The 21,332-nt window shown below is 43.0% G+C and overlaps 1 protein-coding gene across 3 annotated transcripts in view; it reads right to left on the reverse strand.

Annotated features, from left to right (window-relative positions):
- LRP11 (LDL receptor related protein 11) overlaps window positions 1–18,898 on the reverse strand; it is a 45,692-nt gene extending 26,794 nt beyond the window's left edge. The window contains exons 1-2 of one of the 3 annotated variants that reach the window (XM_049115321.1): window positions 18,274–18,898; window positions 12,769–12,926 (exon numbers count right to left, since the gene is read on the reverse strand). In XM_049115321.1, the coding sequence (XP_048971278.1) occupies window positions 12,769–12,926; window positions 18,274–18,880 (765 nt within the window). In that variant the 5' untranslated portion in view covers window positions 18,881–18,898. The remainder of the gene's footprint in view (window positions 1–12,768; window positions 12,927–18,273) is intronic. The other 2 variants (XM_025422538.3, XM_049115339.1) reach the window with 2 other exon arrangements.
- Between the last annotated feature and the right edge of the window lie 2,434 nt (window positions 18,899–21,332).

Below are 21,332 nucleotides of genomic sequence, written 5' to 3' on the forward strand. Positions count from 1 at the left end.
ACATTGTGACATGAAAAGTCACTTCTGTGAGAATAAAAACATTACCTGAGGGGCAAGCAGAGAGAGAGCTGGAGATGATAAGATCATTGCAAAGTCTGGAATGAGCAAACGATACTCAGAAACAAAAGGGTGCATCAATGTCTGAGAACATTCAGAACATCAGAGTGTCAGATGAGTAAGATTTAAAATGAGACAAGACCTGTGGCTTGGGACAACAGGGTCATATTGAACTCCTGCTGTCTTTCACATTCCATATGCAATCGATGGAGATTCTATTGGCTCTACTTTAAAAACACACACAGGGGTCCTGGGTGGCTCAGTCGGTTGGGCATCTGACTCTTGCTTTTGGCTCAGGTTGTAACCTCAGGGTCATGGGATTGAGCCCCATGAAGGGGTTTGCACCCACTGCAGTCTGCTTAAGGTTCTCTCTCTCCCTCTCCCTCTGCCCCTCTACCCACTTACAAGCTCTCTAAATAAATAAATAAATAAATAAATAAATAAATAAATAAAATCTTTTATTTTTTTTAAGGATTTTATTTATTTATTCATGGAAGACACAGAAAGAAAGAGAGGCAGAGACACAGGCAGAGGAAGAAGCAGGCTCCATACAGGAAGCCTGGTGTGGGATTTGATCCCAGGACCCTGGGACCATGCCCTGAGCCAAAGGCAGACACTCAACTGCTGAGCCACCCAGGTGTTCCAATAAATAAAATATTTTAAAAAGTCCGGAATTTAACTGCTTCTCATCATGTCCACTGTCACCATCACCACCCTGCTCTGATCCCGCCCTGTCTCTAGCCAGAGTCACTGCAGTGGTCAAGAGACCTGCACTCCAGTATGATTTGACCCTTTCTTCTGGAAACTTTCCCTTCCATCTCTGCCTACATTATTGCAAGGTAAGGAGCAGTTATGACTTCTCCCCATGGCTGCAGAGTGTGAAGCTGAGCCAAGAGAAGCAAGTGACTACAAGGGGTGGGAGCTGGTAAGGCTGGTGCAGGTGGTAGACTCTCACTCTCTCTAGCTCTGGCTCAGAATCAGGCAGGCTTTGCTAGATGGCAGCTGTGTAATAGGTAAGACCACTGGCTTCTTGGGACACATGGGTACATGGTGGCAGATAAAGACTACACCAAGCCCTGTGGCCTTGAATAAGGTCCTACAAGGGAAAGCAACTCTGTCCGAGCTGGTCAGCCTCAATGCAGACAAGGCCTAAGACTGCAGAAAGCCAAAGCTGAGGGCTTTGCTGCCCAGGTACATGAGAGGAGAGGATAGACCATAGGATTGAACAGAATGAGATTGGTGAGGTCACGGTGACCCTGAATGGGGCCATAGGAGTGAGGTGGAGGTGAAGTTAATAGACATTTTAAGAGTCCAGGGAAGCCCTGAGGCAAGAGATCTAGATGGGCCATCTATGTGGACAGTATTATCCAGGCCTGTGCCCGAGCTCTCTGGGTGTCAACATTTAACACACTAGTGTCAAACTGAAACTCTGAGGACCTGTGGTTTGTTTGGGGAGCTTCTTTTCAATGCTGGGGCTGGAAGACAGAACATCCCCTGTCTAAGGGGCCAATCACCCACCCAGGCTTTGGATGCCTCTTTCTGCCTTCATAGGCACCTCCTTTCTGATGTAGGAAACACTGATCCAGATCCAGACCATGGTAATAACCTTCAAAGTCTTGGGTGAGCTTCAATTTAGATCTCTTCAGATTAATATTCCTTCCTTTTTATTCGTTTAGCTAACAAGGGGTATCTTTCTTAGAAATCAGATATTTAGAATATTTAGAACAGTAAGATGGATGTTTTTCCTTCAAGTACCCAGGTGATCCTTCCAGACATCTTCTCATGTTTATATGACATTGGAAAGGATTTAAAGTTTTTTTTTTTTTTAAGATTTTATTTATTTATTCATGAGAGATACAGAAAGAGAGAGAGAGAGAGAGAGAGAGAGAGGCAGAGACACAGGCAGAGGGAGAAGCAGGTTCCATGCAGGGAGCCCAACGTGGGACTCAATCCCGGGACTCCAGTATCACACCCTGGGCTGAAGGCAGCGCTAAACTGCTGAGCCACCTGGGCTGCCCGGACATTGGGAAGGATTTAAAGTATTTTACAAACATTTCCTAAGTGCCAGGATAAAAAATAGGAAAAGGGAGAAAGAGAATCAGACAAAAGTTCTCATTGTTCCCACAAAGAGCAGGACAACATTCCCTGAGAACGTGAGCCAATTTCTTTGATACCTGGCCATAATGCAGAGTTTCTACAAACAAAAGATTAGTACTGCTTCTGTCTTGTTTCTTCTCCTACTGCCCTTCTCTCCTTCCTAAACAGAGGAAGATCGAAGATCAATATCCATTGGGTTGGCAAGATGTGGGTAAATGGATAAAGTGAACACAAGATCTCTCTGTATTATTTTTATATTCTTTATTTTAGAGAGAGAGAGAGACAGAAAGAACACGAGTGAGAGAGAAGGTACAGAGGAGGAGGGGGAAGTAAAGAGAATCTCTCAAGCCGACTGCACTGAGTGAGGAGCCTGACACAAGGCTTGATCTCATGACCCTGAGATTACAACCTGAGCCAAAACCAAGAGTTAGAGGGCAGCTCCAGTGGCTCAGTGGTTTAGCACCGCCTTCAGCCCAGGGTGTGATCCTAGAGACCTGGAATCGAGTCCCACATCAGGCTCCCTCCAAGGAGCCTGCTTCTCCCTCTGCCTGTGTCTCTGCCTCTCTCTCTCTCTGTGTGTGTGTGTCTCTCATGAATAAATAAACAAAAATCTAAAAAAAAAAAAAAAAAACAAACAAATCCAAGAGTAGAACGCTCAACAAACTGAGCCACCCAGGTGCCCTTCTTTTTTCTTTTCTTAAAGTAATCTCTACATCCAAGTAAGTTCGAACTTAAAACTCCAAGATCAAGAGTTGATGCTTTACCAACTGAACTGGCCAAGCACTCTCTTTTATCTTTTCTTTCTTTTCTTTTCTTTTCTTTTCTTTTCTTTTCTTTTCTTTTCTTTTCTTTTCCTTCCTTCCTTCCTCCCTCCTTCTTTTTCTTTCTTTCTTTCTTTCTTTCTTTCTTTCTTTCTTTCTTTCTTCTTTCTTTCTTTCTTTCTTTCTTTCTCTTTCTTTCTTTCTTCTTTCTTCTTTCTTTCAAAAAAAAGATTTCATTTATTTATTTGAGAGACAGAAAGAGAGAGAGAGAGAGAGAGCATGCGTGAGCACAGGCAGGGGGAGGGGTAGAGGGAGAAGCAGATCCCCATCCAGCAGGGGGCCTGATATAGGGCTCTATTCTGGGACCCTGGGATCATGACCTGAGCTGAAAGCAGATGCTTCACAGACTGAGCCACTCAGGCGCCCCCCTGTAGTATTTCTTAGGAAAGTAAAAATATGTTACTATACAGACCACCAGGCAAATGTCCAACTGTCCTCTGGGCAAGTCAAACCTGATTCTCATTTTAAATGGATTCTGATTTTATGGCCCTAGGTCACCATACTCAGAGAACACACCTTGAATTTGAATGCTCTCAGACATGTCCAAAATTTTTGCACTATAGAATGTGGATCTTTTCAATGTGAAATGTTCAAGTCAATATAATTTTATAAGTCCTATTTGTCAGAATATTAAGATTACAGAGACATGTACCACAGGGCCACCAACTGGAAGAAGACTTCCCTCAACCAGATTATAGTCTCTCCTTCTCTGAATTCTAGTAGCACTTTATCTACATTCTTTTATAGGCTTACCACTTTCTAGTTGGTATGATTGTTATTTAGGTGCACATCTCATCTCCCTACCAGGTGTCAAGCTACTTGAGGGCAATATATCCTACAAATTTTGCACAGTGCCTTACTTCCTTGCTCCTTGATTTAAGAGGCCCTCATAATTTTTTTTATATATACAAGTGAGTATATCTCTTCTATTTGTAGTTCAGTTAAACTATTGGTCACAAGAGACCAATACTTACATCCTAAGATGTTTAGAACTAACCGTAATAGTTACCTCTCCTGGAGTGCTCATTTCGTGCTCTGTAGTACGCTAAGCGCTCTATTTGTATTTTCCCACTTTGGCCTGTTACTGAAACTCTATTGGGTGATACTATCCTCTTTACAATTGAGGGAAGCTAAGGCTTAAAGAATGAAGTAGGGCAGCCTGGGTGGCTCAGTGGTTTGGCGCCACCTTCGGTCCAGGGCCTGATCCTGGAGACCTGGGATCGAGTCCCACGTCGGGCTCCCTGCATGGAGCCTGCTTCTCCCTCTGCCTGTCTCTCTGCCTGTCCCTCTGTGTGTCTCTCATGAATAAATAAATAAATAAAAATCTAAAACAAATAAAATAAAGGTCAAATATATAAAAAAAAAAAAAAGAATGAAGTAATTTCCCCAAGTTTGCCTTGCTAGGGAATTGGCAAAACTAGGTTCAAATCCAGATCTTTTGATTCCAAATTCCACACACACAGCCATTCCAGAATCCTACCTCTCAGTCAGCAGAGTAAAACCTTCCAAGGTTCTTATTCCAAGAACCATTTCTTAGAAAGAACCCAGACACAGTTTACATACAGACTGGCCAGCTGTAATGGTCTACAAAATGTAGATACAGTAAATCAGGTCCAAACTCCATTTGACCGGAAGCACAGATTCGCTGCTGATTTCTGTGATTCTGGAAGCCTGTTGTGCTGTCAATTTATTGTCTGAGAAGTTGTATGTTTGTTTCTGAACAAAGAACTTTTTTTTTTAAGATTTTATTTATTTATTCGTAGAGACATACGCACAGAGAGAGAGAGAGGCAGAGACACAGGCAGAGGGAGAAGCAGGCTCCATGCAGGGAGCCCGACGTGGGACTCGATCCAGGGTCTCCAGGATCACACCTTTGGCTGCAGGCGGCGCTAAACCGCTGCACCACCGGGGCTGCCCTGAAAAAGAACTTTAAAGCTTCTCCCCTTACTGGCATAGATCTTACCTAACTCAATTTACCCAGATTTATTTTTCATGAATATGTACTTTCTTTTCCACTGGGGAGATTATTTTTCAACATTTCCTTAGAATTACTTTTCTTAAAAAAAGATTCAATTAATTAGTAAGTATTATTAGAATCCTAGTAAGTATAAGCACAGTTCTAAGCTTTGGGAGAGAAAGGGAAAAATTATCATGAAAGGAATAGAGGAAGGAGGGTTAGAGGAAGGAGAGATGGGACATAGGGCCCCTGGGGCAGTGAAACCTCTCTTCAGCTCATTCCTTTCCTCACTGAAAATATTTCTACTGAAATCTTTCATTATTGTTACAAATTCTGTTGTGATATTATTGATTTTATGTATTTCTTTGGTCTGTTATCGATGAAGATGTGTAGAAAACAGAAGACGACAGAGAGTTACTGCTTAATTTAAAGACTGTAGTAGATTCTCTGGAATCTTGTGTCTTGGTTAAATAACTGCAGACTTCCTTGAAAATTCTGCTCACTAAATTTTTATCAAGTCTTTCAATGGGTTTTTATTTTTATTTTTATTTTTTTAAATTTTTTTAAAATACCCACCCAGGGCAGCCTGGGTGGCTCAGCGGTTTAGCGCCGCCTTCGGCCCAGGGCCTGATCCTGGAGACCCAGGATCGAGTCCCGCGTTGGGCTCCCTGCATGGAGCCTGCTTCTCTCTCTGCCTGTGTCTCTGCCTCTCTCTCTCTCTGTGCCTCTCATGTATAAATTTTTTTACTTATTTATTTACAGTTTTTTAAATCCTCTCCTTGCCATGTAATGATTCGTTCCTTTTGTGAGCATTTTCAGTATCGACCTAAATTATGTCCCAGGAAATCTGATTGAGGAGGAATAAGTGATAAAATGGCTCCTATTGCAGGAGAGAATGCAATTTGAAATTCAACAGTTATTTTGTGCTCTCTTGCCCTATCAGAAAAAGGTCAATTCTTGTTTCTATTTATGTTCCCTTCCCAGAAACCTCTTCTCTAATGCTGAATTATAAAATACTATTTTTTAAGAAGATTTATTTGTTTGAGAGAGAGAGAAGGAGAGAGCCAGGGGAGGGGCAGAGGGAGAGAGAGAATCTCTGGCAGGCTCCCAGCTGAGTGTGGAGCCTGATATGGGGATCAATCTCACGACCCTGAGATCATGACGGAAGCTGAGATCAAGAGTCAGAGACTTAACTGAGTAAGCTACCCAGGTGCTCCTATAAAATACCATTTTTATTTTTTGGTGAGGTTGTTTAAAAGGAGACTAACAGGGAAACCCCAGAGACCATCCAGTAAAACTTAGGTTTTATCAAGAAGCACCCATGTTCTGGTTTGCTCCATTTTTTCTCAGTGGTCCTGGGGGTAATTTGGAATACCACCCCTTCTCACTTCCAGCAGACCCCAATTTAGATGATAATATATCTATTTTAAAAACTAATTATGTACAGCAGGCAAGCCAGTGTGAAATTGGTTTTAATTTCATAATGAAATTACTGGTGTAAACAATATCTATTCCTTTTTTATTTTTTTAAAAAAGATTTTATTTATTTATTCATGAGAGACACAGCGAGAGAGAGGCAGAGACATAGGCAGAGGAAGAAGCAGGCTCCCTACAGGGAGCCTGATGCGGGACTCCATCCTAGGACTGCAGGATCACGACCTGAGTGGAAGGCAGACATTCAACCACTGAGCCACCCAGGTGCCCCTATTCCTTTTTTAAAAAAGATCTTATTTATATATTTGAGAGAGAAAGAGCATGAGCCAGGGAAAGGGGCAGAGTGAGAGGGAGGCTCCCCACTGAGCAGGGAGCCTGATGCAGGGCTCCATCCCAGAACCCTGAGATAGATCATGACCTGACCCAAAGGCAGACACTTAACTGACTGAACCACCCAAGTGCCCCAACAATATCCATTCTTTAGTAAACTTCCATTACATATGTTATTTTAAAATCATTTAGTTAAAAATATTTTCCACACTGGAGATGCTAGATGGCTCATTTGTTAAGCTTCCAACTCTTGGTTTCAGATCAGGTCACAATCTCAGGTGTGGGATTGAGTCCACTTTAGGCTCCATACTCAGCACTAAGTCTGTTCAAGATTCTCTCTCCCTCTCGCTCTGCCTCTCCCCCTGCTTGTGCTCAGGTGCATGCATGCATGCTCCTCTCTAAAAGAAAGAAAATCTTTAAAAATATTTTTTTCCAGGCAGCCCGGGTGGCTCAGTGGTTTGGCGCCGCCTTCAGGCCAGGGCGTGATCCTGGAGACCCAGGATCCCTGCATGAAGCCTGTTTTTCCCTCTGCCTGTGTCTCTGCTTTTCTCTCTTTCATGAGTAAATAAATAAATCTTAAAAAAAAATTTTTTTTCCACATCTGATGAATATAAGTAAATCTTTGGATTTATGGATTCCAAATCTCTTGGACACCCTTGTACTCTGTATCCTGTTCCTAAATGTCAGATTTTACATTCTGACTTCAGATTTAAATGTATTATGTTGACTAATTGTGGAACTCGATGTCATTTAATAGGCTGCCTGAAAAATGTCTTTTTGAATTTAAGAAAATGTATCTTTTTGCATTTGCATTTTGTATTATAGATTAATATTCAGTTAATGGATGTAGAACATCCTGTTCAAGGACAGAAAATATATAACTTTAAAGTCTAGTGGGTAGACTCTTGGTTCTGACCAATCATTTCTCCTATTTTTTTTTTCATAAAGGAAGAAGACAAGGCAGGAACATGACCTTTCTCATATATTTAGTTAACATGAATGATTAGTATAGTACTGAATACACACTAAGTACTAAATATACCTAGCTATCAGTTTTATCATAATGAAGTCAGTAGAAATAATTTCTCTTAAGAGTGAGGACCTAATTGGTTTTTGTCGTTTTCTGAATACCTGAATGGGTCTTTTGGATGTGAAAAGGTAGTCCTGTCTCGCTTTTAAAGGGTTTGTTTTTTTTTAAAGATTTTATTTATTAATCATGAGAGACACAGAGAGAGAGACAGGCGTACAGGCAGAAGGAAAAGCAGGCTCCATGCAGGGAGCCTGATTCGGGATCATGCCCTGAGCCAAAGGCAGATGCTCAACTGCTGAACTACCCAGGCATTCCTGGTTTTAAAGTATTTCAGGACAAAGGGAGGCCTACTCTTTTATTACAGGCATGAGAAATGGAGGTAGGAGTCTGTGTAGATGGTGGAGAACAGAGGAGATGAGGCAAGGAGAGAGGAGGACTTATAAGGGGGCACTCAGGGGAAAGCCTGACCAGTGAGTGCCCCTGAGGGGTGCAGATGGTCAAGGGACATAAAAATAAATGGATCCCACATTGGGTTTTAACTTAATTGCTCTGCTATGATAGCCTATAACTGCTCTTTACCTATTCCCAACAACCTTCCAAGTAATCCTATTTTGCAGCTTGAGGGAGGACTGTATTAACATTCCAGTCAGCTGGATCCCATTCTCAGAAGGGGAAACAAAACAAAACAAAACAAAACAAAACAAAACAAAAAACTCTGACTTGAGAGTCCTAATTTTCCTCTCAGAAATTTGGGGGTGTAGGGATGCCTGGCCGGCTCAGTCAGAAGAACACCAACTCTTCTGGATCTCAGGATGGTGAGTTCGAGCCCCATGTTGAGTGTAGAGATTAATAAATAACATAAATAAACTTAAAAAAAATTTGGGGTGTAAAATCAGGCTGCCCAGGTGAAAGGGATGAGATGACCCCTGAAGGATATTAATTACTATTAAAGGACAATTCTCAAAATGTTAAAACTATGACTGTCACACAAATCTAATATGAACATGCACCAAAGATTTTATTTAACTCATTTTATAGAGAGAAAACCAATAAGGCATCCCATAGATTCAAAGGAGAATCTGAGGAGTACTTTGGGGGCTCAGTTGGTTAAGCATCGGACTCTTGATTTCAGCACATATCATGATCTCAGGGTCCTGGGATGGAGCCCTGCATTGGGCTGTGGACTCAAAGAGGAATCTGCTTGCCCCTCTCCCTTTGTTCCTCCGCCTATGCTCGCTCTCTCATAAATAAAAATAAAATCTTTAAAGAAGAACACCAACAAATGAGAATCTGAAGAACAGACAGTTATAAGTAACTATGAATACATAAATGAAGTTGCTGGAGATGCAAAGCTGAAACAAGTTTGCTGTTAGTACTATTAGGCACCAAATTGAATGTATTCATAGATTAATACTTATGCGCGTTAAAATGTCATGTTTGAAATCCACTTTTCCAAGGGGCAGAAATCAGTTGCATCTCTATATGAAAAAACGTATTTGCATTTCTATGGGCAAGAATCATTTGCATCATTATCTGTTTTCTACAATCTAACCTCTACAATGCTAACCTTGAAGGACCCGCTTCACACCCCAGCATTTCATTGACAGGTACTCAGTAATCTCTTGCCACTTCAAAGTCTTTAATGATTTTTCTTAAAAGATTTTATTTATTCATAGAGACAGACAGAGAGAGAGAGAGAGAGAGAGAGAGGCAGAGACACAGGCAGAGGGAGAAGCAGACACCATACAGAGAGCCTGACATGGGACTCAATCCAGGGTCTCCAGGATCACGCCCTGGGCTGCAGGCGGCGCTAAACCGCTGTGCCACCAGAGCTGCCCTAATGATTTTTTTTATTACAATTTTAATCCACAAGATAGGGATGTGCCTGCTTGTGAAGTTGTTCTGAAGATTACAGATAGGTCTAAACTGCCTGACACTGAGTGGGTGACTCCATCAATGACAGTTTTATGATGAAGTCATAGTAGGATGACAGTTTACTTTTGGTGGCATTCATGAATGTACATCATTATAAGGCAGTCTACAGGTTGGTAGCAAATGGCTCTCTTATTGCAGACTTTGCTATTTGGATTATGGCTGTATAACTTTAGATCTATTTGCCAGCACATAATACACTTGGCTGGGGAATTGAGCCACATTTCCCTCTTGATGCAGAGCAGTCAGCCCTAAAAGCCCATAAGAAATGCCTAATTTAAAAAAAAAAAAAAAGAAAAAAGAAAGAAATGCCTAATTTTGTTACTCCTTTATAAATATCTTCAATAAATTAAATACTGAATCATCAGCATCATTTTTATTTGGCACTCATATATGTAATTCATTGCTTACAGAATAAAGCTTTTAGTAGCAAATACACAAACCTAGATGATTAATAGAGGCAGATTTATAGCTGCTTGAACAAATATGTCCCAGAAGTGCCAATTACCAGTCAGCATCCATCTCAAGGGAGCTCTCTAGTGGTATGATCAATGGCTTGTCCATATACCTTTCTTGATCAACCTTAGTTCTCAAAGATTCAATAAAGATATATTAATTTTGCAGCTGACACAATGCATCAAAGAATGATAAATATACTAGATGACACTCAAAGTTCAAAATTATTTCTGTTATAGATGAAAACCAAAAGGCTAAGATGTAAAAAGGCTAAACATAAGGTCCTGCATTCAGGTTTAATAAATCAATTACACAAACAGGTGGGGAGGCCATCAGGACAGCAGTCTGTGCAGATAAGCTGGTTTTAGGTAATCCTGCTAATGGAAAACTCAACATGAATCCCTTGTGTGAAGCAGCCACTAAAATAGTTTATGTAAATTAAGCTTCATTAATAGAAGTAAAGATAATGTCTGGATCACAGGAGGTGATAGTCTGTATCAGGAAGAACCACAGTTTACATATAGGGTTCATAAGGGTGTCAGATTTTAAGAAGGGCCTACAAGAATCTGAAAAAATCCAGAAGAGGCTAGATGGTAGATGGGACTCTCTGAAAATCAATTTACAAGGAATATCTGAAAGACTGGGAGTGCTACGTTCTGAGAAGAGTATTCCAAGTGGTTGATATTCTTTTTTCCCCCAAAAAAACTTAAGTGGCTGATACACCGAATAAAAAGGTGTTCAGTGCTTTTCCAAAGAGAAGATCTAGTAGCATCAGTGCACAGAAGTAATAGGAGGCACATCCTGTTGGCCTAATAATTAAAGCTGCTATCACAGGACATAATGTGAAGAAGTAAGCTTTCATCCCTGGAAATACCAGGCAGAGAGTGGATGACCACTGGAAGGAATGGGCTGAAAGGGGCTCCTAGATGGATGTGGGCTGGGTAAGATGCTGATCAAGGGTCCAAACAATTCTAAGACTATATAATCTTTCAGTTAATAATGGACTTAAGTCAGTCTTGAATGACTAGTTGATTATTGTTTTTGTTCCAAAAGAATGTCAGTCGGTGCTTTCCCACAGAGAAGACTGTGTGAAGACACAGGAAGTAGTTGACAGTCAACTTTGAGGACTTAGAAGAAACCAGCCCTGCTGACACTTTTATCTTGGACTTCAGCCTCCAGAACAGTGAGAACTTTCTGTTGGTTAAGCCATCCAGTCTGTGGTATTTTGTTATGGCAGCCCCAGCAGACCAATACACTTTTTCCACTTTCTCTAACTAAAGTAGTTTGGATGGCTTATCTGGGTAAGCCAGGAAATACTCCTGGCTAGGAAGGATCCTGACAGAGTTAATTAAAAAGTCACTTGCCTCACAACTCAAGATATCCTGAGTCGATCCCTCGGTTCCATTTCTCAATATTTATTTAAAGAAAACAAAACACTAAATTGAAAAGATATATGCACTCCCCATGTTCATTGCAGTGTTACTTACAATAGCCAAGATAAAGAAACAAACTAAATGTCCACTGATGGATGAATGGATAAAGAAAAATGGGGTATATATATATATATATATATATTCAGCCATAAAAAGGAATTTTGCCATATGTGACAACATGGATGGACCTTGAGGGTATTATGCTAAGTGAAATAATTCAGAGAAAGACAAATGCCATATGATCTCACTTATATGTGGAATCTAAACAAAAAGCTTGAGTTCGTATATACAGAAAATAGATGCGTAGTTGCAAGAGGCAGGGTGTGAAGGGTGGATAGAATGGGTAAAGTGAGGTCAAAGGTACAAACTTCCAGTTATAAAATAAATGTCAAGGGATGTAATATAAAGCATGGTAGCTATAGTTAATAATACTGTATATTTGAAAGTCGCTGAAAGTCAATCTTTAAAAAAAGTTTTCAAAGGCTTCCTCAAAAAAAAAAAGTTCTCATTACAGAAAATGTATTACTGTGTTATGTAACAGATGTTAACTAGACTTATTGTGGTGATCATTTCACAATATACATAAATGTCGAGTCATTATGTTCTTCTGAAATTAATATCGTGCTCTTTAATAGCTCAATTAAAGACTCCCTGGGTGTAGGAAGCCACTGGGAGAGTGATTCATTCCCTCATCTGTAGCAGTTCCAGCCCCAACAAGCTTGATGAAAATCAGTACGGAGCACCTAAATAGAACACTTCCCCTCCCTTACTAACTCATTTACCTCAAGCAGGCCTCACTGCTAGCTGAGGTGGTTGCTTTCTGGCTCGGGAAGAATTTGTTTACTCTATTGTTATTTTCCTCTTTATATTCCTTCATATTTTTCAAGTTTTCTACCTGGACCTTGAACTAAGAAGAAATGAAAAATTTAGAAATAATCTGAGTCATGAAAACAAAGCCTGAAGCTTTTCCCTTGAAGTGTTTTGCCAAAAAAAGTAGCAAGAACAAGAGTAAGCTCAAAACAAATGACCAGAATCACTGTTTACTCAGTAGAAAAGTAAATTCATATAATAAACCACTTTTTCAACAATCAGTTTTATGCTCTCTCCATGTCATACCTTTTCTGCTAGCTGACTGATATTTTGGGAACAGGAGTAGAAAAACATTATGAGAGATCACCTCATGGAAATACTTGCAGTCATCACAATGATGTCATGAATTACCTTCATGTCCACTGATGGGTCACCCTGCAGCAGTGTCCACTCATACTGGACAATGGCGTGGTCATCTGTACTCTCACGGCCATCTAAAACCACTCCGTCTGTAGGTAGATGCAAGACCACATCCTGCCCAGCCTTGCTAAGCGGGGGCTCATCCTTTTCTGTGAAAGAAAATCAATAATTCACAAGAGAGATAACTATTTTTTTAATGATATGTTTAAAGAAGAATCTTGTTTGCTAGAATGGATGGAGTCCAACAAACAACTACTAAGAGAATGTATAGCAACTAAAAGTTATTTTCTTATTGATTTTCATCGTATTCTCTTTACACAAAACAGCAACATTTAGGAATATGGAATTTATAATACATGCAGAAGAGGAGGTGTGGCGTATCAGCTAGTACTAATAGTTAGGATAAGGTTGTGAGTACAAGACAGAGTACTAGGCCAGCTAATCTGGAGTAGTAGCTTTATTCTCTAGAGTCAAATTTTTATTTAATTCATAAATAACTTATGTTCAAAATTCGATTAAATGAATTTATCAAAAAAGGACTTCTGAAACACATCTAAAAAAATCCACCTGATATAGATTTTTTTTCTTATCCTCAAGTTTTTAAAATAGAAGTGATATAAAGTGTTCAATGCATAGGAAATAAATTAAATTTGGAAAGTTAAAGCAAGTTCTTGGACTCACACAAAATAAAGCTCACTTAGAAATTCTCTGGAATACAATGTTTCATCTAGAAAAATAGAAGACATTCAGTTTCTAACAACGACTTTTAAAAAAACATTTATTTATTTATTTATTCATGAGAGATGCAGGAAAAGAGGCAGAGACATAGGCAGAGGGAGAAGCAGCTCCCCACAGGGAGCCTGAGAGGGGGACTCGATCCCAGGACCCCAGGATCACACCTGGGCCCAAGGCAGACGCTCAACCACTGAGCCACCCAAGGGTCCCTCTAACAACTACTTTTTACAACAGAGCCTGGCACACTGAGTTTCTGACAATAGCAAAACAAGTATATATTTACCTTTGATCTGGAATGGTACTAAATAATTCAAGGCTAACTATGTTCACTAACTACTAATCCTCATCTGGTAGCTGCTTCAGTGCTGATTGATAGGAAAAGCAGTATACAGAAAACATTTCTAAGAAAAGAGATGTGAATATTTTATTGATTTAAGCTTATTAGTAAACTTACCCAAATGCACATATATCTTAAAGAAACTTAGTAATATTAACCAAGGAAAAAAAAATCTATAAGTTCTTATAATATATGCTTTTTGGCATCCACTATTTCCTCCCTCTCCAGTGCCAAAGCTGTCCAAATTCTGGCCTGGACTTGTTCTTCCTTAACTTTCTCTGAATGATGCTGCTGGGGCACTCACTAAACTCTTCCTCCAGAGCCCCAGTTGCCCTAAGCAAACTTCTAAGGGCCAACCCAAATATCCCAGGGCCTGAGATTTGGGGCTAGCAGCAATCTTATTCATTTCTCCCCAGGCAACAAAGAATAGTCACTCTTGATACATTAGCTAAAATTACTTTTCTGAAATTCTAATCTGATTGGGTCATTTCCCTGCTTAAGAAAAACCCTTCAAAAAAAGAAAAAAAAAAACCCTTTGACAAGTTACCATGACATTTTAGATGTTCGGAGACCTGCTCATCCAGCCCTGTCTTCTCATCTACTGATCCTCCCAATACCCAGAAACAGAGAATTTCTGTATGGGGCTGGCAGCTCTTAGAGCTGTGGCTTTTCTGAATGAGAATGCTGTTGGTTGGGGCAGCCCAGGTGGCTCAGCGGTTTAGCACTGCCTTCAGCCCAGGGCCTGATCCTGGAGACCCAGGATCGAGTCCTATGTCAGGCTCTCTGCATGGAGCCTGCTTCTCCCTCTGCCTGTGTCTCTGCCTCTCTCTCTCTCTGTGTGTGACTATCATAAATAAATAAAAATTAAAAAAAAAATCTTTTAAAAAACTTGACTTGCTAATAAAGAACAAGATAAAGGTAAATTTAAATTTTCATCATAAAAATGTAATACATCAGTGTTAAATACTATGGAAACATTGATTTCTTTTGAAAACTAAACACACTTGGTCAGATCTACTGAGGGAAAATAAGACTCATACCAATTCTGATGAAGCATAACAAGTTGACATTTTATACAGATAAGAATAATATTGTTAACTAATCTGATTTATAACACACTGCTGTGAACAGAGCCTGAATGACAAGGAGGAGGTTCTGGAATCTGGATCTGTACTGTGTGGGCACAAATGATAGAGTGGTGGTTTAGAAATTAGCAGGGAGTCCTGAAGTCAGGACACAGAAGTGGGGCCAGACTAAGGAATAGGCTTAGTTACCATTTGTCAAAATTCATGCGGTTGGTTGTTTTTGTGGTTTTCTTTTTTCATTGGGTGTTCTTAATTGTAACATTTCAGTAAAGGATTATTCACAACCTCAGTCTGGTTATCATTTTTGGTGAGCTGATGATAATATGAGGTGCCATTTATTAAGTGATTTCTTTGTACTAGACACCAGGCTAAGTACTCATGAGCCATAATGTCACTTAACTTTCACAAGTCTCTGAGGTAGGTATTCCCATCTGCATCAGACTCATGAGGAAAGGAGAGTCAGAGGTTTACTTGCCTAAGACGATAAAAATGATACATCTGTCAGTTCTGATGTCAGCCCGGATATTTCTAATTATACGTGGGGGTACCCAAAGTATATTCCAGTTACAGGAAATATAAATTTACAACCTGAGTTAACCTAACTTATTGATTTATTCTATTTATTGATATTTATTCATATACTCTAGTTTCGCCCATGTTACTACATAAACTTCACAGCTGCCATTTTAATTTTTAACCTCTATTGGACACTTACTTTACCATTTTTTTCACCATTATAAATACTGTCACAGTAAATTTTCTTGCTTCTACTTTTTCTTTAGCATGGATCACTTTCCTACAAAAATATGCCAGAAGAATGAATGACCAATTTAATGGTCTGTGCTTCTTATTTCCTGTGAGACACTTGTGAGACACAGCTCTATAACTCATGTGTGGCAAGACTTTGGGCAGGTGACTTTCTCTCACAGAACCTTCCAGTACATTGGGGATTATAACAGAACCTAGATCTTTGGTTGTTGTGAGAAGAGTGAGTTCATGAGCTTAAGGACCTCGTAATAATGCCTAGCACCAAACTCAGTGTCCGCAACAAACATGGCTGATGGGTTCTGGTATAAATTTGTGCCATTCCATTCCACCTGCCCCTTCACCATTTCTGCATCATATTTTTATTCACATCAGGTGGCCCTGATAAATTCTCTGCAAAAGCTTTTCTAAACCATATTCACACTCCTTTAGCCTCCAACTCTGTATGGTCACAAGAGTTGGAAAATAAGAGGTAATTAGAGAAGGAAAAACAAGGAAGTTTCAGAGGCATAAAGAGCTTCGGATGTTATGCATTTGGGCAAGGGCAAACACAGGTCATTTGGGTAGGTAGCTTTGTCCTAGCTGCAAATGAGGGCACCTTAGGGTCTGAGCTACATCCTTTTAGTTTCTGTGTTGCTGGGGATCTGAAGTGTGTGACGGTGTTTTCCAGAATGAGAACCAAGCCCTATAGACACCCATTTTCATCCCTAACATCTACATAATTGAATTGCCTAGGGAAGGGAAGAGCAAAGAAGGGAGTGGAAGAAAAGTGACTCGGGGGCACCTGAGTGGCTCAGTGGTTGAATGTCTGCCTTTGGCTCAGGTCATGATCCCAGGGTCCTGGGACAGGGTCTCACATCAGGCTCCTGGTAGGGAGCCAGCTTCTCCCTCTGCCTATATCTCTGCCTCTCTGTGTATGTCATGAATAAATAAAATCTTTAAAAAGAAAAAAATTAAAGAGACTCAGAAACTCCTACTAGTAAACCTAACTTTTCTTTTTAAATTTCCTTGAGAATATTCTTTTCTTGTTTATTTTCCTTTGATTTCCCCTAGCTTATAAGAAAACTTCCTTTGGCAATGTTGGTTTCTTCCAGATGCGCTGGAAGAACAAGGGAAAAGGGTTTTGGTTCTTTGCTGCTGGGATTTTTTTGGTCCACATTTGAGCAAACAGGAAGGATATGTGTGTAATAGTCATGGGGCAGGCTCAGGGATGCTGGTGGAGGTCCAAGTGAAAGTATCTCTTGCCTTCCCTTTAGGGAGAAAACTTTGGGGTTCTTCCTAGTATCTGCCTTGGGGCTGAGCAGTCACAGGGTGACCTTTGATGTCTGCTGCCCTGACAAGGGTCCTGAGCTTTATCTCAGGTGGAAATGAGTAGGAAGATGGGCCCTTGTGGATGTGGTTTCCCAGACCCTTCTCTCTGGACCTTTGGGTCTTGGAGGTTCCAGGTTTCCAAAGTGGCTGAGGTTGCCCTCGACCCCCAATCTTACTATAACATTCTTCTTATTATAAATCAAAGAGCAACAGAATGCAATCAAACACATTCTGCCAAACACACATGGTCCCAATCAAGGTTTTATTCCCTCATGGCTTTAATCTCCAACTGCCACAATTTTCTTTTTGTGCCTCGACTGTCATTCAGAGCATCTGCAGGAAGGAAAACCATAGAATGAAAATTTTCATTATTAACTCTTTTAAAAAAGAGACATGCTGGGGTGCCTGGGTGGCTCAGTCTGTTGAGCGTCTGCCTTCGGCTCTGGTCATGATTCCAGGCTCAGGTCATGATCCCAGGGTCCAGGGATGGAGCCCCACCTCAGGCTCCCTGCTCAGTGGGGAGCCTGCTTCTCCTCCCTCTGGCTGCAGCTCCCCCTGCTTGTGTGCCCTCTCTCTCTCTCTCTCTCTCTCTCTGTCAAATAAACAAATAAAATCTTAAAAAAAGAAGACTTGCCTTAAACTTTCTTATTTTCAACTAAAATGAAAACCCCCTCCTTTCCGTCTTTACAAAAGGGACCATAGTTCGTGGGAAATCAGTTGGACTCACTTCAAAATAACTGACATCAAGTTTCCCTTGGCCATTTTTGTGTGACGAAAGCCACTGCACACGCAATCAGGAGTCGTGAGAGCCAAGCTAAGCAATGAGTGTGTTGTGAGCAATCTGGCATCTAATTAGATTTTGCTCCTGCAGTTACTTGACACAAACCATGACTTAATAAAAAATCTGAGCCTGAAATAATTTTTTTTTTTTTTTTTTTTGCTTCGAGCTTTTCCCCTCCTTTAAATCGAATTTCTGTAAATCCTCTGAGATCAGCCTCCCTCCCCCCAAGGCCAGAAAAATTCCAGGAGCAGGCCATGGTGCCCTCTTCTGCTCCGTCTTCTAGGGTTTCTCAGAAACCATCTACAACAGAAACCAGAGGCAGCCTTCCGGATGCCGCGGCCTGAAATAACCTGGAAGGCGGTTATTTCCGTTCATTTCCCACCGCGCTGCCCTGCCGGAGCAGTCCCCCGGGTGCAGCCGCCGACAGGCGCCGGGGTCGGCCGCGGTCTGCCCCGGCCTCCTCCCGCGCGGTGCTCACTCACCCTCTGGAGGCGAGGCTCCCAGGTCTCGCGGCCCGCCCGCCGGGGCGCGGCTGAGGCTGTAGCTGCTGTAGCCGCGGTGCAGAGCGAACTTGCAGACGCTGCGGCCGCGGGCGGTGCAGTTGAAGAGGTAGCAGCCGAGCGCGGCGGCGGGGGGCGCGGGCCGCCGGGGCAGCTCCACCACCGCCACGGAGCAGCGCGGCTCGGAGCAGCAGGCCGCCAGGCACTGCCGCCAGTCCCGCACGGCCGCCGGCGCCGTCAGGAAGCTGGCGCCCGCCGCGAGCGAGTCCTTGGTGCGGATGATGGCGTCCGGCATGGCGCTGTAGCCGCCGCCGCCGCCGCCGCCGCCCGGGCCCGGGCAGCCCTCCCGGGGGCCGCCGCCCGCGCGCAGCTCCAGCTCCAGCTCCTCCTGCGGCCGCTCCTGCTGCAGCTGCCGGCGGAACTCCTCCAGCAGCTGCTCCACCCCCGAGAGCTGCGCGTGCAGCTCGGACAGCGGCGCGGAGGGCGGTGCGGCCGCGCGGCCGCTCGGCAGCCACAGGCAGAGCAGCAGCAGCCCGCGCAGCGCCCGGTGCCGCGCCGAGCCCGCGCCCTCCCGGGTGGCGAAGACCATGGCGGCCGGCGGCTGAGGCGGCGAGCCTAGGCGGGGCCGCAGAGCGCGAGGGGGGCGGGCGGGCGGGCGGGCGCCGGCCCCGGGCCCCTCCGGCGCGGCCGCGGCGGCCACTAGGCCCTGGCGCCTCACAGCGCGGCCTCCGCGGGGCCCGGCTGCACCCCCGAGGCCGCGGGCGCGCGGTCGCCGGCGGGAACCGCGGCCACGGGAGGCATAGCCGGCCCGGCCTGGCCCCGCCGCTCGCGCTTTCCGGCGGCTTCCCCGAGCGCCGGCGCCTCCCTGCGGGGATCCGGGGGCGCCCTCCGCGGCGGCGAGACGGCCTCGGCGCGGATCAGCACCCGGCGTGTGAACAGTGACCGCGGAGGGGGCGGGGCCGCGCGGAGCCCCGCCCCGTTCCGGCCCCGCCCCCCGCCGGCTCCCGCGCGGAGCCCCGCCCCCGCCCCGCCTCGGGCTCGCGTAGGCGCCCTGCGCACGCGGGCCCCTGCAGGTCCGGGCGGGGCTTGTGTCTCGGCTCCCCGGGCTTTAGTAACACGCCGGGTGCGCGCGGAGGTCAGCTCAGAGCGGAAGCTCAGACCTCCGCGGCCTAGGACGTGGTTGAACTGGGAAACCACCGGACACAGCCTTCGATCCTTCACCGCCCCTGACTGTTGTTGACATATTAGGTTCCCCAAATATACTCGGCTAGCACAAGGTGGGCAATGCTGATGAAAAATACAAAAAATCAAGTAGTCACAGTCATATGTCCACAGACATATCCGGAAATCTGGATACAGTCAATTATGCGGGCCTGATGAGTTCTCTCTTTAAGTGTGTAGAGAGCCCTCCAGCTTCCATCATGTAAGATCTAGTGAAGATGTGTTTTATTTGATTAGATTTAGCAGATAATCTTTTCCTTTATGGAGGTACGATTGACACACAGCATGTTAGCTTTAAGTGTGCACGATCATTTAACTCTGCGTATTTTGGGATGCCTGAGTGGCTCAGGGGTTGAGCATCTGCCTTTGGCTCAGGTCGTGATCCTGGGGTCCAGGAATCGAGTCCTGCATCAGGTTCCCCGCAGGGAGCCTGCTTCTGTCTCTGCCTCTCTGTGTCTTTCATGAATTAATAAATAAAAATATAAGAAAACCCCAAACCACTCGTATATTTGTTGACGGATCACCACAGAAACGGCTGTCACCACACAGTTACAAAATCGAGCAGCAGTGGGTTTTTTTTTTTTTTTTTAAAGATTTTACTTATTTATTTGAGAGAGAGAAAGTGAAAGAGCAGGAGCAGGAGGGGGAAAAGAGGAGAGAGAATCTCAAGCACACTCTGCAGTGAGCCCAGAGCCCAGAATGGGCGAGATCTCATGGGCCATGTCACTGGCTCCATGACCTGCAGATCATGACCTGAACAGAAACGAAGAGTGAAAAAAAAAAAAAAAAAAAAGAAACGAAGAGTGGCATAATAAGGTATCTGAAAATCCATGAAATGAGATCATGACCTGAACAGAAACCAAGAGTGGCATAATAAGGTTTATGAAAAACCGCACATGAGAGTTGTAACTGCCTGCCAATAGCTTCTACATCTTATTTATTTCAGAGACTCTATTGATTCATTTTTTTCTCCTGATTATAAAGCACGTTTTCTTTTTTTTTGGCATGTCCAGAAGTTTTTTCCTTGGATGCATGAACTTTGTGGGTTTGTTTTTTAAGATTTTATTTATTTATTTTCATGGGAGGTACAGAGAGAGAGGCAGAGACTAGGCAGAGGGAGAGGCAGGCTCCCTGCAGAGAGCCCCATGTGGGACTCCATCCCAGGACCCTGGGATCATGACCCGAGTGGAAGGCAGGCGCTCAACCATTGAGCCACCCAGGCATCCCTGGCTATGTGACTATTGTAATTTGCACATTGTTCAATGTCTATACTTTTTAGGAGGGAAAGAGAAAATAATTGGATAGGAAAATAGCAGTTTATGATATGTATATTTATATAAATTTTAGAGCTTATATTTAGGAACCTATTGCTTTCAGATCTAGAACAGAGAAGGAGATAGAACTAGAAGGTAAAAATATAAAAGAAGAAAAAATAGTCCAATATTTCTTGCTATTACATGAAAAGGAAAATTCATAGAGTTCCAGGGGGTGTGTATGTGTGTAACTTGAAGCTGAAATATTGGCCTCTTAGCCCTAAAGGGAGTGGCCCACTTTGGGCTGCAGGTTCTTCCACCTATGAGGTATTCACCCCACACAACTACTTAAAGATGTCCTTGACAACATAAGAATTCCTTTCACCTTAGACATCAGAGAGCTCCAGTAAGCTTATGATAAGGAGAAACTGTCACTGATGATAAAAATAGATTCTGAAGGGTAGCATTCAAATCTTCTAAATACTAGCTTGATAAAAATAATTATTAATATGAAAAACAAACATGTATGGTAATAGGAGATAGCATTAACTAACAATTGTAATTGTA

The sequence above is a fragment of the Canis lupus genome, chromosome 1 (genome assembly GCF_003254725.2).
Source record: "Canis lupus dingo isolate Sandy chromosome 1, ASM325472v2, whole genome shotgun sequence".
Taxonomy (NCBI): domain Eukaryota; kingdom Metazoa; phylum Chordata; class Mammalia; order Carnivora; family Canidae; genus Canis; species Canis lupus.